This window comes from Sprattus sprattus, assembly GCF_963457725.1.
Source record: "Sprattus sprattus genome assembly, chromosome: 5".
Taxonomy (NCBI): Eukaryota; Metazoa; Chordata; class Actinopteri; order Clupeiformes; family Clupeidae; genus Sprattus; species Sprattus sprattus.
Genome location: NC_137924.1, coordinates 34,117,448 through 34,132,783, shown reverse-complemented (window position 1 = coordinate 34,132,783; position 15,336 = coordinate 34,117,448). Strand labels below are relative to the sequence as shown.

The following is a 15,336-nucleotide window of genomic DNA, read 5'->3' as shown; positions in this document are numbered from 1 at the left end:
CTGAAATCTACACAAGGCAAGGCAAGTTTATTGGAATTCACAATTCATACACATTGGTAATTCAAAGTTCTTTACAAATCAGCAGATTAAAGAATATATACAAATAAAAGATGAAAATAGGTGCTAATCAGTTAAATGGACATAGAAGAGTGCAGAAAAACAGTTAACAGAAAGCATCTGGGAACACTTGGTCCTTCCATATACATTTGAAACTGGCCACACTTGGGGCACCTTTTATCATCAAGAAGTTCGCTCCAGAGCGGAGTAGCACAGCAGCTCAGTCACTTCACTGGGTTTAGTTTGAAGAGAAGGTATTACAAACTGATTTCTCTCTAGTTATCTGAGAGGCAGTGGGCCAACCTGTACTCAATGGTTCCAAAAATTAGTATTTTCCCCAGTAAATTAGTATTTTTCCTTAAGTGAAATCTGTTTACCGTATAATGATTTCTGATTCCCTTAACTGGAAAAGTGTTATTCGTGTTGAAAAAATTCTTTCTGCGCGTTGTCTTTGTCTCTGTCTTCGCCTTGTTCTAATATCTGCTGCCATATCGAAGTTTTCAGACTCAATCAAAATAGCGCTTCCTGGTTAAGACGTGCTTTTATGAGGCGGAGAATTATCCCGCAAATTAGAGACGCACGCTCGCCAGGCAGTTTTAGTAAATAGTATTTACTAAAACTGCCTGGCGAGCGTGCGTCTCTAATTTGCGGGATAAATACCACGGAATACATAATTAGGCGCACTTAACGCCTCTCTTTGCGGCACAGACCCACGTTTCCTTATACCCTCCCACCTCTTTGCGGCTCACACCCACACAGCGTTAATATGCGCTTCTACTCAAATGCGCCTCCTTTGTAAATACCATTTTATGTTAATACCCGCTATTTTACGCCTGAAATGGGCGCGATCCTGTTAGTAAATCAGGCCCTCAGTAAGCCAAATTGAGCAAAGTAAGAAAGGAGCTCGATTAGACGGAATACCGCCACGTGGAAAGTACTAGAAGAACAGTGACAACAGCGGTCCTCATGTCAGTTTGTTGCCACGGGGATGACAACAAATGTGGTCTGTTCCAACTTCAGTCTTTTGCCTTACTGAGCCTTTTCATTATGCTCACTCATTTGACAGAAACATACCTTGATTCGATGGAATTTCTGCGTTAACCAATCGTATTTGTTTTAGAAAAATATATCGCTCAAGTCAAGAAAGTTGTATTCTTGATCATTAGACTAAAATTCTTTCATTGGGGTTCCAAAATAAGCAGTAGTTGATCAAAAAAAATATATTTATCACAGAAACGTACCCAAATCTGTTGTAAACTAAGAGCAGATGCGCCGGGTAACTTTATCCATCAACGTCAAAAGTAAATAGTCTTCATATGGCGATAAAACACATTCCAAATCGCTTGTGCGCACTTAAATAGATTACAGTGAACCAAGCTTCCCTATTGGTTTCCGTGTCGCTGCAGCTATAATATCGACTAATCAGTGCAAGCGTATCACGTCGGTCAATGTAAACACGAAAGGAGGCCTCCGCGTTGGTAAGCAGGAGGCCAAAGCATGAAACATTTTTGCTTATTTCTCGAGTTACCGCAAATATTCTATTCCTTGAATAATATTGCAAGTTGACCCCAAATTCTTATGAATGAGTCATTATACTCGTATCGCCGTATTTTCGACACATTTTCGTATTAGTACGGATCAATTTGTACAAGTTCGCATCACTGGAGAGGTCTAGCAGGGGTGTACTGCTGAACTCTGGTATTTGGGTCCTGCTCCATTGAATGATTGACAAACAGCAGCAGTGCTTTTTAAAGTTCTATGACTATTGGAGGCCAGTGTCAGTATTTTACAAGGTCAACTCTCTGCCTCTGTTTTGGCACGGAAGGGGTGGGGTTTGATGTATGAATATCCCAAGAAAAAAATTATTTGTATAAATCCAGTAGGCAAGATGTCTCTGAATGGGGGTCTGGCCTGATGTAGGGGAAGACAAAAAGAAAGCAAATTCCACAGAAGCAATGCAGTTCAATGGGACTCCTCATCCACAAGGAAGAAGCTACAATGAATCTGTTAACAGCTGATTCCTATATCAATCCCTAGGATTGCTGCTGTAATTAATCTTCTTCCAGTGGAGTAATTGGTAGCTTGCAAAGCTATGCTTTTAAGTAGCTTTACCCAACACTGGTGAATGTGATGCAGTCTGCCCTGCCCCTTGTCCAACAGGGGGAGCAGTGTCAAACCATCTAAACCAATGTCTGCATAGCTTGAAGCGTTAATGTCTGCATAGCTTGAAGCGTTAATGTCTGCATAGCTTGAAGCGTAATGACTATGGCCATTATCTTGTGATGTAAAGGTCAAACAGAGTGAAGGTAAGTTCATGAAGTTAAAAGGTAATAGAGTAAGGTGCCTAGGGCATCACAAAGGGCTGTTTTATCAGACACAATTGGATACAGGGCACACACGTACATATACTTTGTGTTTTGCAGAATAAGAATACACCATCAATTTTCTCTCATACTTCCATAACATCCATGTATTGAGTAATAAATATCAGCTGTGTGCTGGAGTAACAGAGAATGCACATGTATGATATATGTGCACCACTGCGGGGGATATACAGTCATAGCCCTGCATATTGCATATACATTTTTCTCCTTGTGAGTTATTGATTATAATGTTCTAATTCATAGATACCAGCAATAACAGTCCTGGAAATGTTGTCCAATTACCATCTTGACAATAAAGAGATACAAAATGGGAAAGAAAATGGGATTCAAGGACACTCTATTCTGGTAGCACCAACCCCAACCAGAAAGCTCCACATATCATATTCAGGGTGTAGAAAGGTCAAACAGCTCACCTGGTGCATTTTTTGCACACCTCACAGGCCTGGTCTGGCACACAGAAGAAGCCGCTCTTGCACTGACACTGCGTATCTCTCTTGCTGGAGCATGGCTCAGTCACTGTCTGATCTATGTATGTGCATAGAGTGAGAGAGAGAGAGAGAAAGAGAGAGAAAGAGAGAAAGGGAAAGAGAATGAGACAGACAGAAGGACAAAGTGAGGGCCAGAGAAAGGCCAGATCCTTTCCTTCACACAAGACCTGAATGACTCAGCAGACTCATGTGACATGTGGGCTTTTGGACATTATGGGAAATCTAACCCTCTCTCTGTGGAATTAAGCTCTTCAAATTCACAGGGACAAGGACACACCCTCCACTCACTGTGTCTTTTACACACACACACAGACAGACAGAGAGAGAGAGAGAGAGAGAGAGAGAGAGGGAGAGGGAGAGGGAGAGAGAGAACACATGAAACAAAAAGAACACAAGATAACCACACCCTGGCAATAGAACATGAGCAGATCACATTCCCACAGGTCAAAGACAACTAGGACAGGAAATTCTAAACTTGGGTCTATTCAGGCTTTCTTCAACATCTCTGAAACAGAAGTTTCTCTGGGAGAGATGTGTCACGGAAGGATCATCACTGTGTACAACACAGAAGAGTTATGCTCAGGCCACTGGGCTGGGCTTAGACCACTTGCCCCTGGGAGAATCTGCCTCATACACTTTGAATATATTTGAGACAGTTACAGTAGAACAGCCTCACATGACAAATCAGATCATACAAATCAATCTAATAGTACATGAAAATGTCTTACATTTCAGAGTGCAGGACTGAAGGTAGGAATGCATTTAAGCAGCTTAATAGCACATGGAGAATTGAAATGGAGAATGTTTGGTTTGAATAACTCTCTTAACAGAGGACTACATTACCCATGCGGCACTGAGTGCACTGTAAGCAGCGGTCCATGCCATTGGGGTGCTCGGTGTAGGAGCGGCCATGTTCACAGGAGGAGCAGGTTCCCTGCTGGAGGTTTTGAGTGCAGGGCTTACTCACAAATGTCCCTGTGGGGAAGCAGTCACAATCCAGCTGAATTATAATCATAGTATCATAGTATGCATACTGTATTGAACCTCAGCATGAGTCATGTCCAATGACTGTAAAAGCGTAGAGAGTATGCATCATGCACTCACGTAATGAAATAATGAGGCTAGTCAGCACAGTAAGTGCTGTATGCAGCCGGAGCATGCCAAGTAAACAGGAAATAACTTAGGTCTGCTCAGAATTGACTATATTGTTAAGTTCCTTATGGTGGCTTCACTTTTGACTGAGCATACTTTCCCCATGCTTTCTACATTCATTGATTTAGGTCAGGTCCCTTTTCATTTGGAAGTTTTTAATTTCTCAATGTTCAGAGTTGCTGTTGTAAGGCTAGCTTTGCTAGCCAGGGGAGCCGGATGCATGGCAGTGACAAAAACAAGCAAGGGGGAGAAACATGGTTCATTGAACTTTTAAGTCCCAGACCCTGTGTACAACTATGGAAAAACAACAAGATAAACAAGAAGATAAATGAAAAAAAGTACATGTAACCAGGCAACATAATAAACAGAAACGGAAGACAAAATAACTTAACAGAGCCAATGTGGACCTAAACATTGACACAAAAATAAGTAAAAACTCAAGCAAATAAAGACACATACCATATTTTCCGGACTATAAGTCGCATTTTTTGTAGTTTGGCTTGCCCTGCGACTTATATTTCGAAGCGACTTATATGCCAAAATTGTGCGTACATAATCTTCGGCCGCAAGATGGCACCGTCATTCATTAGGCCTACAACTGAACGCTGCAAGCCTACTGCACCACCGAATAAATTATAAATAAACTAGACCGTAGACAAAACAAAAGAGAACACAAAATAAAATGCCGCCAAAAAGAAAAAGCTATACTGCACAATTTAAACTGCAGATTATAAAGTATGCAGCCGAAAACGGCAATTGAGCAACAGAAAGAAAGTTTGGGGTGAGTGGAAAAACTTGTCCGGGACTGGCGAAAAGCCGAGGAAACTCTAACAAAAAAAACAAAGAAAGCTAACCGGGGGCTGAAAGCCCGATGGCCAGAGCTGGAGGAACGAGTCCACAGATGGGTCATTGAACAGCGTGCTGCTGGCCGGGGCTTATCAACGGTGCAGTTGCGTCTCCATGCCCAGGTAGTTGCCAAGGAGATGAATATCACTGATTTTGCTGGCGGTCCATCTTGGTGCTATCGCTTCATGCAACGCAACCACCTGTCTATCAGAGCACGGACCACGGTGTGTCAGAAACTGCCACCGAACTTTCAAGCCCAGATTGACAGTTTCCGTGCTTTCATTGAAAAGCAGGTAAATACACACAATGTGTTACCGGACCATATAGTTAACATGGACGAGGTCCCCCTCACGTTTGACATCCCCATGAATCGAAGTGTTGAAGAGAAGGGGCAAAAAAGTGTGAGCATAGTGACAACAGGTCATGAGAGGTTGCACTTCATGGTGGTCCTCGCATGCTGTGGAGATGGTTCAAAGTTGCCACCGATGGTCATTTTCAAACGGAAGACCATGCCGAAAACTGAATTCCCCTCCACTGTTGTCGTGACCACAAACCAGAAAGGGTGGATGGATGAAGAAAAGATGAACTTGTGGTTAACAAAGTGCTTCTCTAAACGTCCCGATGGCTTCTTTAAAACACGCAAAGCCCTACTTGTGATGGACAGTATGCGAGCACACACAACAGCACAAATTAAAAACAAAATCAAAGCTTGCAACTCCATACCTGCCATCATACCTGGAGGCTTAACTAAAATACTCCAGCCACTCGACATCTCAGTGAACCGCAGTTTTAAGGCTGTCTTACGTCACCTGTGGGAGACGTGGATGGTGGATGGAGAGCACAGCTTCACGGCAACCGGGAGGATGCGACATGCAACCTTCCAGCAAGTTGTCGGATGGATCGACAAAGCGTGGACTTCAGTGACAACCGAAACCATCCTGTCAGGATTCAGAAAGGCCGCACTAAATGGAACTGACGCTGATGGTGAGTCTGATGACAGCCCAGCAGAAGAGGAGACGGCGCTTCATCTTCCTCCGGAGATGGCGGAATTGTTCAGAAGCGACACCGAGAACGAAGATTTCGATGGATTTGGTGATGCAGACTGAAGTCGGGAACTTTTTGGCTTGTTATGTTTATATATAGCCTATATTGCTATTGCAATTTTATTCAGTCTCTCCAGACGTCTAAACGTTCTGTTTTAAATGTTTAAAAATAAATGCGACTTATACACCGATGCTACCTATATATGTTTTTTTCCTCGTCATGGAGCATTTTTTGACTGATGCGACTAATACTCGGGAGCGACGTATAGCCCGGAAAATACGGTAATTAAGATAAACATATAAACGGAAATCAATTAAATAAATGCTGCACCATTGCATCTCTGCAACTCTGAACACTAATCAGGCTTTGCTCAGATCTCTTGTCTATGTGCACCCCCTCCAACCCCTCCGCTTCCCTGTTCTCTGCTGAGTCTCAGGCCCAGGTCAGGTCAGAGCACTCACATGCTGCACAGTTGAGACAGCACAAGCCTGCTGCAGGGTACTGAGTCTCAGGCCCAGGTCAGATCAGAGCACTCACCTGCTGCACAGTTGAGACAGCACAAGCCTGCTGCAGGGTACTGTTGATCCTCCAGACATTTACTCTGTTTCACCGTCAGGTTCTGGGGCAGCTCAGGGCTGCCACTGGCAATGCCAAGAACGAGGAGCAGGACAATAGGAAGGGCCTAAGAGATAAGGAGAGGGGAGTCAATAGAGAAGGAGAGGGGAGTCAAGAGAGAAAGAGAGGAGAGGAAAGAGAGAAGAAGAGGAGAGTCAAGAGAAAAGGATAGGGGAGGAAAGAGAGAAGAAGAGGAGAGTCAAGAGAGAAGGATAGGGGAGGAAAGAGAGAAGGAGAGGGGAGGAAAGAGAGAAGGAGAGGAGAGTCAAGAGAGAAGAAGAGGAGAGTCAAGAGAGAAGTGAGGAGAGTCAAGAGAGAAGGAGAGGGGAGTCAAGAGAGAAGGAGAGGAGAGGAAAGAGATAAGGAGAGGGGAGGAAAGAGAGAAGGAGAGGGGAGTAGAGAGAATGAGAGGGGAGGAAAGAGACCTTGTTCAGATTGCATATACTCATACCATAAATTAAACACTTTCCAGTGGTGCGCAAACAACAAGTAACAGCTAGATCAAGCTCACACACACACATACAGTCAACACACCCACATGATAGCAACACACAAACACACACACAAGTACACACACACATCCAGTCAACACACCCACATGAGAGCAACACACAAACACACACACACACACACACACACAGTGAGGCAGTCACAGTTCTCATGAGCAGCCTTGTGTTAGCAATCTAGGACTTAATTTGAAACATCTGATGTGAACATCTGTGTAGAAAAGCAGATGAGAGTGGTATACAGGAGTAATGAATAGAAACATGGGCAGGGTGGGGAAGTGGATAGAAGAGGAGGAGGTGGACTAGGTATGGCAGCAGCAGCAAGGACAGAGGAGCAGAACAGGAAAGGGGTTTACAGGAAAAAACATTATCTTAAGCTGGGACATTGGAAAATACATTTTGTGACAACCCTTCTTCAACAGTGCTTTTAAAATCATGAATCCCTACACCTCCAATACATCTTAAACATGTCGGTTGTTTGGTCTAATTTCTTGATTGTTGGGTTTATGTGATAGAAATAAATTATTTCATTTGAAGCTCCATGCTCCATGTTTTCCAAACAGCTCAAATAAACAAGGGTGTGCGTTTTCATGTATTTTAAATCAATCCAACTTTCCATGGCCCCACCTTCTCTCTGAACGCTGTTGGTGGACTGGAAAGCTTAGGGGAGAATAGATCTCTTAAATTCGCAGAACTGGAGGCGCGCAAAAAAGCACTTAGCTGACATGGCTCTAAAAGTTTGACCATTTCACAATGCAAAAATCCAAACGGGTGTTCGAACGTGAACAAATATTTAGGCTCACTAGTGCGAGTTATTTAACAAAGTTAATATTGGCCTTCTAAATGACCTAGGCTACAACGTACTGGTTTTGAAAACAACATAGAAAATGAAAACTAAAAATGCAGAAAAAGGCAAATGAATGTCACCAACGATGGTATTGACCAGGGTCATAACGATAGGGATGAAGCTAACATTAATTAGGTAGCCACCTTAGTGTCTTCAAACGTTAGCCTATAGTTAAGGTTACCATAGGAGTCTGTGCAAATTAATGTTAGACCATTTAAGAAGGCTATAATGGAAAGAAGGAATAAAATATAACTTTTTCTGCAAGAAAAAACGAGAAAAAGTGGCTGATATATCAATCGAACCCAATCTGTATTTTTAACCGATGAACATTTCATCGTTCGCTATGCTTTTAGGAATGGGCCTTCTCGAGGTGCTGAAGGTTGTCTAGCAAGTTGTCTAACTGATGCTGAACAAAAAAAGAGCCGGAGGACAACAAGGAAACAACAACAGTAAGTTAACAACACACAAAGTAACAGAGAAGCTGACTTGTTGCCGTATTCTTTTGGCGATAACAAAACTGTGTTAAGCTAGCCTGTTAACTCCAGTGTTGGCTGGCTTTAGCCCTCTAGTGTATACCTAGCTCTCCATTAAGTGTATAAGGGACCATGATATAATATTTCAGACTTTGCATGTCTGGTGAAAAAAGAATTTCATCCATGACAAAATGATCCTAAAAATAAAGAAAAGGCACAAGGTTACACAATGGTTAATGAGCTTTAGTGTCTAGTTAAGGCTCTAATTGTTTAGTTTTTTCATCTTTGATCTCAGATATTATCTAAATCCAACATGGATTTCCGGTTTAAAGGTTAAAGCCTTTAAGGTTTAAGGCAACGCCATTATCGCGTTACCTGGATAATGTGATGCAAAGATTGGATTTGAGATTCCAGACAAAATGTATCTAATTTTAACACGATGCAGTGGACCTCAGGAGGGGAACATCTGAAATAGTTTGTCAGTTACAAGGCTAGTGTAGGCATAAATTGGGTCAAGAAGAATTTCAACACAATGTATGTTGTTTGTCTTTAAATTGGCAGTGAAGCCAAGTTATCATGGTTTCATAGATTGAAAAATCAAATATCCGATAGAGTCATTGGTCTGTAAATTTATGAAGTACACCACAGCCCCGTTCGGTAGTCTTTTTTTTCTTAGGAAAGTTCCTGAGCTGAGGGAAATGATCCGGAAGTATCTAAGTGGCGATCATGATAAGAGCTGGTTGAATTCTCTAAATGTTTCAACCCCCCCTTTCGTACCTCCTTTAGCATAGGGAGCACTGGAGAATCCTTAATGAAAGGAAAGGAGATAGTAACGCCCCACAATTCCTTGCAGCAGAAACAGCATACCAATCAACAACAGATCAGTGACCCATGTCAATAACATCCGTCTGCACATACTTAGTAGCCTAGTGTGCTGTCAGCAGTGGTAAGGAAGAGACGATACGACGGACTATCGCACTGCAGCCCAAAGAAGAATGGCCTTTGAGGAGTTCATTTTACTTTACAGTTTGATTGTTTCGAAAATGATTGGAATATTTGGCTGGTAAAAATGAGGCGGGAATGGGTGTTTTAGACTCAGGAGCTTTCAAGGAATGAGAGGAAAAATATTTTGTTCTCACCCTTACGATTCCTGAGATATCATTAGTCTTAGGTGGTCAGTAAACAATGCCAGAAAGAAGGACTTGTTAAGTTAGCTCTTAAAGCTGGAAAACTATTTTTTACAACAGGGCCATTTAGGCCATGGTCGTGTCCTTCCGCAGTGATGGCAACACTAGGAGAGTATCCATTAACCTGCTTAACATATTATGAACATTTCACCTTTTTAGTGCTTCTACATAGAGATGCACCGATCAATCGGCCGCCGATTAAAAAAGCCGGTTTTATATCCAACCGGCCACAATCGGTGACCGGCCGGTCACTGTCGTAATTTCCGGTTTTCGGCCGATCAAACTGACCCGCATGCGCGGTGCGTAGCAGCTCAAGGCGCCCAGAGCAAAACAGCTAAAAACTAGCAAGACTCGGGAAGAAAACATGTAGCTGATTTGGACTTATTTGACTGTGTGCCAGGACGACCCAAAACACGCTGCTTGTAATGCTTGCAAGTCAAAAATAAGACATGTGTAGCGTCCGTGTTAGGGCTCTCTCAAGAACTCACACTGAGAAAATATCTCTTTGGATAAGTAGCTCTCCGTTTAATAAAAGCGTATTTCACTCGTGCTCAGAATAACCACAACAAGTCAACCCATTACCATGGCAACTCCCCTAACAGAAATCCCGTTGCCACTAGTCCCATTATGGAATGCTACACATGTGGCTGCCAGTGCAGAAAAAGACGTTTACAAATATATGGATATCTTCGCAAATAACTATTAAAAAATGTGAAACACATCGGGATATTTAGCCGATCATTATGCAGAATAATATTCCTTACAGTTGAGTAGAATATGTTTGTTAGAAAAAGATCGCTATTTTCACAAATTAACGTCTGTCATTCGTCTGTCGTCTGTCACTCTACTGAGAGTAGTCGAGTAACGTTAACGTTAGGATGTAAAAAACGCTGGCATGAAAACAAAACACACTACCCTGCACTTGCCCAAGCCTACCTCTCTGCTCCATGTACAAGCGTCGACAGCGAGCGCTTTTTTAGCTTGGCTAGTAATGTCATAGATGAGAAAAGAAACAGGCTTTCTGGTGAGAAGGCAGAGATGCTTCTGTTTGTGAAGAAGAACCTGCCATTGATGGTTAAGTGATTGCATTGGGAGTGGGATGGAGTACTTTCATCACAACCTAAAGCTACCTGTTTGTATTGATGTTTTTTTTTTATCCCATATTATGATGCACTTTTTTATTTAGAGAGGTCAAAGGCCTGAAATGTGCAATTTACTTTGAGAACCAGTTTATTTTCAGTACATAATAGTGCACTCTATCTTTTGTTTGTATTTATTTTAGTTTTATCCTAGTTATTGACCTGTAAACTGGACTGAATGTCAGTGTTCTTGAAAAGGGGAGTTATGATAGCATATAGCCTACCACTAGTTGTGGTTTTAATTGCAGTTATATAAGCAACATGTTGTCTGGGAGAAGGGTACTCACGCCAAACAAATATGGTGTCTATTATATGATTATAATTATTTCTTAGAAAATCGGTATCGGAAAAACCGGTTTTGGCAGGTCAGACCTCCTTAAAAACCGGAAATCGGTATGGGCCAAGAATTTTGCAATCGGTGCATCTCTACTTCTACACGTTAATTTAGGTATCTGGCATGTCTACCGACCCAAAAACTCTGCAAAAAAACAACTCCCACGACTTGTTATTGTTCTTGTACGTCAGAAACATCATGCCTGAGTGACTGCGAATGAGCTTCCTTAACAGTCTCTCGTCACTATGATATGGGAGTCTCTCTAAAATAGAACTGGCCCGCCCCCCATCTCATCCCCCCCCCCCCCCCCACACACACTCACTATGATATTTGCCAAAGCACTTCACTTAGTTTTTGCAAACCCTGGATACACTTAGAATAGCTAGCTAGCAGCATAAAGCAAATGAAGCCCTCAAGATGAGCTGTGGTCGGGTGCACTGATCTGTTCAACGTCCCAGCCTCAGAGGACACACAAAAAAAGTAATGGAAACAAAAAAAATCAAATATGGGGTGTTATTTCTTAAGTCAAATAACTGATGCCAGAAAAAGTCTAATTCAAATCCAGAATTTGAAACAAATCAGTGTTATTGGGAGTGATCGTCATATCTTGGTGGGAAATATCTGTAGCTGTATGCATGCAAAAGTATGAGAGGTCCTTCAATGTTACCCTTCTAAGGCATTCTGGCCAAGAGTTCTGCAGATTATTTCAATGTTCAGCTGTCTGATAAGGAGAGACACTCTGCTGGTCATTACCCCAATCACTGCAGTACACTACTCATGTGCCTTCCATTATCACAGAAATAGTGAGAGAGAGAGTGAAATGGAGGGAATGGTAGAGGTGTGTGGAGAGAGGGAGGGCTGACATTAGCAAGGGAAAAAGCAAACAAGAAACATTACCAAAGCTCCATAGGATATAGCTATACTGCTTGGGGTCAATCTTAAGACAGTTCACTTCCAAGGTCTAAGAAGCTTCCTGCATAGATCAACACTGCAGTCCGGCCAGAGTTTTGTAATTTCAACCATGTTAAGCTTTAGGAGTCATACCAGTTGCATGCTACTATGCCACTAATTATAAACCTGATTATCAGTATAAAATAGACTTCTTCATTGTAGACCTGTGACAGCCAGGACTGCAATGCAAATTCTACACATAAGTGGGTAGTATGTTACCCCAGGCCAAACAGATCCACACCAGTTTATGGTGGCTGTAATGGGGCAAGATGTTGGTAGCTTGTGATATTGTGCACAATGATTCTGAATGTGAATAGGTCTTGGCCTTCCATCCATAACTTAGTAAAACTGACTTACTACTGCCTAAGTAGTCAGGTCTCTGTGTCTATGAAGGAGTCAGTGTGTGTGTGGAGACTACAGAGTGTGTGAAAAGACACTGTGTGTGTGTGTGTGTGTGTGTGTGTGTGTGTGTGTAAAGACACCTGCAGTGTAGGTCAGAAGATTTCCGTGGGGTTTTATTTCATGCCCTTGTTGAAATTGACATCGTCGTTGTATGTTTTCCATCTCAGTCTCTTTCCCTTTGTACCCATGCCAAATGGGCATCAGGCTCAGTAGTATTTGGAGTGAATGGCTAGGCCTTCCTGTCTGCAACTTCATACTTTTCACACCTAAAAGTAGTTCCCCCCGGATAGACCACTGGTGGTCCCCCTTTCTGATATGCCACCTAAATGAAGTGTTCCGATTTTTCTACCAGCATTAAATAATAGAGAAATGAAAGGGGGGAAAGGCAGATGGGAAGGGAGAAGAGAAGGAGAAGAGAGAATCCCAGAGAGAAATAGAGTTTGGCTACTGTAATGTTAGTGTGACAGAGTGCCTTCACTACATTTGAGTATGCACTCTATCACTGCCATATCAATGAGCCTGGCCCTTTGGAGGTGTGCTCAGGGTTTGGCACCCTGTAGACCTGCTCTCTCCCTTGGCTGCATATGGTGTGAGAAGTGTGATGGCTTGCCGTGAAGCTATCAGTGGTGTGCCCAGTGCATTAGCCGTATGAGGGACCCCCAAATCAGGGTGACCTCAGTGTAAGGAATGCCAGCCTGTGTGTGAGGAATCCCAGCCTGTGTGTGAGAAGCAAATGGGAGCGCTTCCTGAAGGGGAAGACAGTGTGACAGAGTGCCGTCTCTATGGTGGAGTATGCCCTCTGGCCGTCATACCAACCTACCAGCCTGGCATTGCGGTCAGGGTGCAGTTTGGTACTCTGTTGACCTGGGTTCAAGGCTGGGTGGAGTGACTGCTCCCTCCCCCTCTTACCTACTGTATGTATTTCTGTAATCTTTAATTGAACTAATTCAAGCAATGACTGCTACTAAAAGTAACCAACTAGTAGCCTATCAAAAACATACATCCAAAAACTGAAAGTGAAAATAAAACTCTCTATGCACCTAATACCAAGACTTCTGATATCCACCATCACACCATGAAACACAATAAAAGTTCCTGACAAAGGGTAAAGTGTCAAGAGGCTTTTTGGGCAGGCACAAAAAGGCAGCAGGCAGACAACATTCTGTTGCTTGTATGTATTCACCCTCCACCAGGTGCCAAAACAAAGAAGGGAAAAAAAAAAAAAAAAAAGACTAATAGTATTTTAGAAACAATTTTTTTTTTTTACAAAACAGCTGTATATGTGCAGCCAGTAGTACAGCTAAGGACAAATGTCCCTAAATAGTGTAGAGAAACCACCTCACACTTCTGAGGATGCTAGTGAAGAACTCGCCTTGCTCTCACACTTCTGGGGATGCTAGTGAAGAACTCGCCTTGCTCTCACACTTCTGGGGATGCTAGTCAAAAACTTGCCTTGCTCTCACAATTCTGACGAGGCGTTCACACTAGCCACGAATTTTCGCAGGCGGTATTCCGCCTAGGGGGGCGTGGTCAGCAAAATCAGTTTGGCTGTCATGTAGTGAGTGTCAAGTAGCAAGTTCGGCTGCATTGCAGCGCTAATAGCATTTTAGCAGCTAGCTTCTTCATTCATCTTCAATCAAAGCGTTAGCAGTAGGGATGCACGATATTGAATTTTAGTCGATATCCGATATGCCGATATTTACTAGCTCATTTTGGCCGATTGCCGATGCCGATACCGATATATACACCTCAGCTTTTTAATTATTGAAAAGTCTCTCCTGTACTAGAATGAATCTGTTATTATGCTAGGGTATTGCTGTAAATACAGGACATTACAGACTTGATTTGTATCATTTTAGAAATAGACATTCACTCATGAAACTGAAATGGTTTAAAATATGGCAGATTTATTTATATTTTCACGTCACATTTTTCATACTTGAACAGTACCTCCTTGAACTTGAACAACTACACTCTGGAAATGCAGCTTGGCTAACTTTGCAAGCTAACCTTGGTTCACTGACTTACAGTTTAATAACGTCCCTTCTAGGATTTCTAGACTAATCTATGTAACGTTATTGCCAAGTTAGCTGTATAAATTCCATAAATGCAAAAGTGAGCCATGTACAGATAGCGTGGGCTTGTGACATAACGTTTCACATCGGGTCAAAAGAGGTATCATCAACTTCTCTGGTGTCAATTAGCATGCAAGCTAACAAGCTAGTGTTACTTCGTAACTTATTAATGTCTATTAGCGCGACAGGTAATGTTGTAAAGCGTGGCACGCGGGTGGTCTGCATCTATGCATGCAACCTACGTTATGACCAAGCTGCATCTCCTCCTCCTTCTCCTGAAAAGTTTTCTGACAAATAGGCATTTTGTCATCATCCTCTGATACTGTGAAGTAGGCTACTGCCACACAGCCGACGCTCATAAACATTTGCTTCGCGTGCGCATAATTTACACGTCAACTTATCGGCCAGGTATATCGGCAGAAATGTTTCATATCTGCAGATACCGATAATTAAGTTTTGAAGCCGATATCTGCCGATACCGATGTCTTGCCGATATTATCGTCAGGGATTAAAATTAACGTCGTCCCGTCGTCCCGGGGCCGTATTAAATTGTCATTGGGACGATCAACAATTTAATTTGGGACGACGTCGGGACGACAAGAATTTCAGCCCGTTTTTTATTGCACTTGCAACTCATTTAAACGGAAAAGAAACGCAATTTCAATGTCCTTGAATGAAGACATTAGACACTGACAATACATCTGACTTGACTTGAAATGGACTCGCGCCTCACGTGTTCTATTAGTGACAACAGTGGCGATCCGTGCATTTCACGACCAGGCCTTCAGCGATGTCCTACACGATGTTAAACTGAGTGAATCCACCTCTTAATACCA

The 15,336-nt window shown here is 42.5% G+C and overlaps 1 protein-coding gene across 1 annotated transcript in view; it reads right to left on the bottom strand.

Annotated features, from left to right (window-relative positions):
- tnfrsfa (tumor necrosis factor receptor superfamily, member a) overlaps window positions 1-15,336 on the bottom strand; it is a 45,365-nt gene that overhangs the window by 13,260 nt on the left and 16,769 nt on the right. The window contains exons 2-4 of the mRNA XM_080838210.1: window positions 6,509-6,653; window positions 3,773-3,904; window positions 2,855-2,966 (exon numbers count right to left, since the gene is read on the bottom strand). Of these exons, the coding sequence (XP_080694336.1) occupies window positions 2,855-2,966; window positions 3,773-3,904; window positions 6,509-6,653 (389 nt within the window). The remainder of the gene's footprint in view (window positions 1-2,854; window positions 2,967-3,772; window positions 3,905-6,508; window positions 6,654-15,336) is intronic.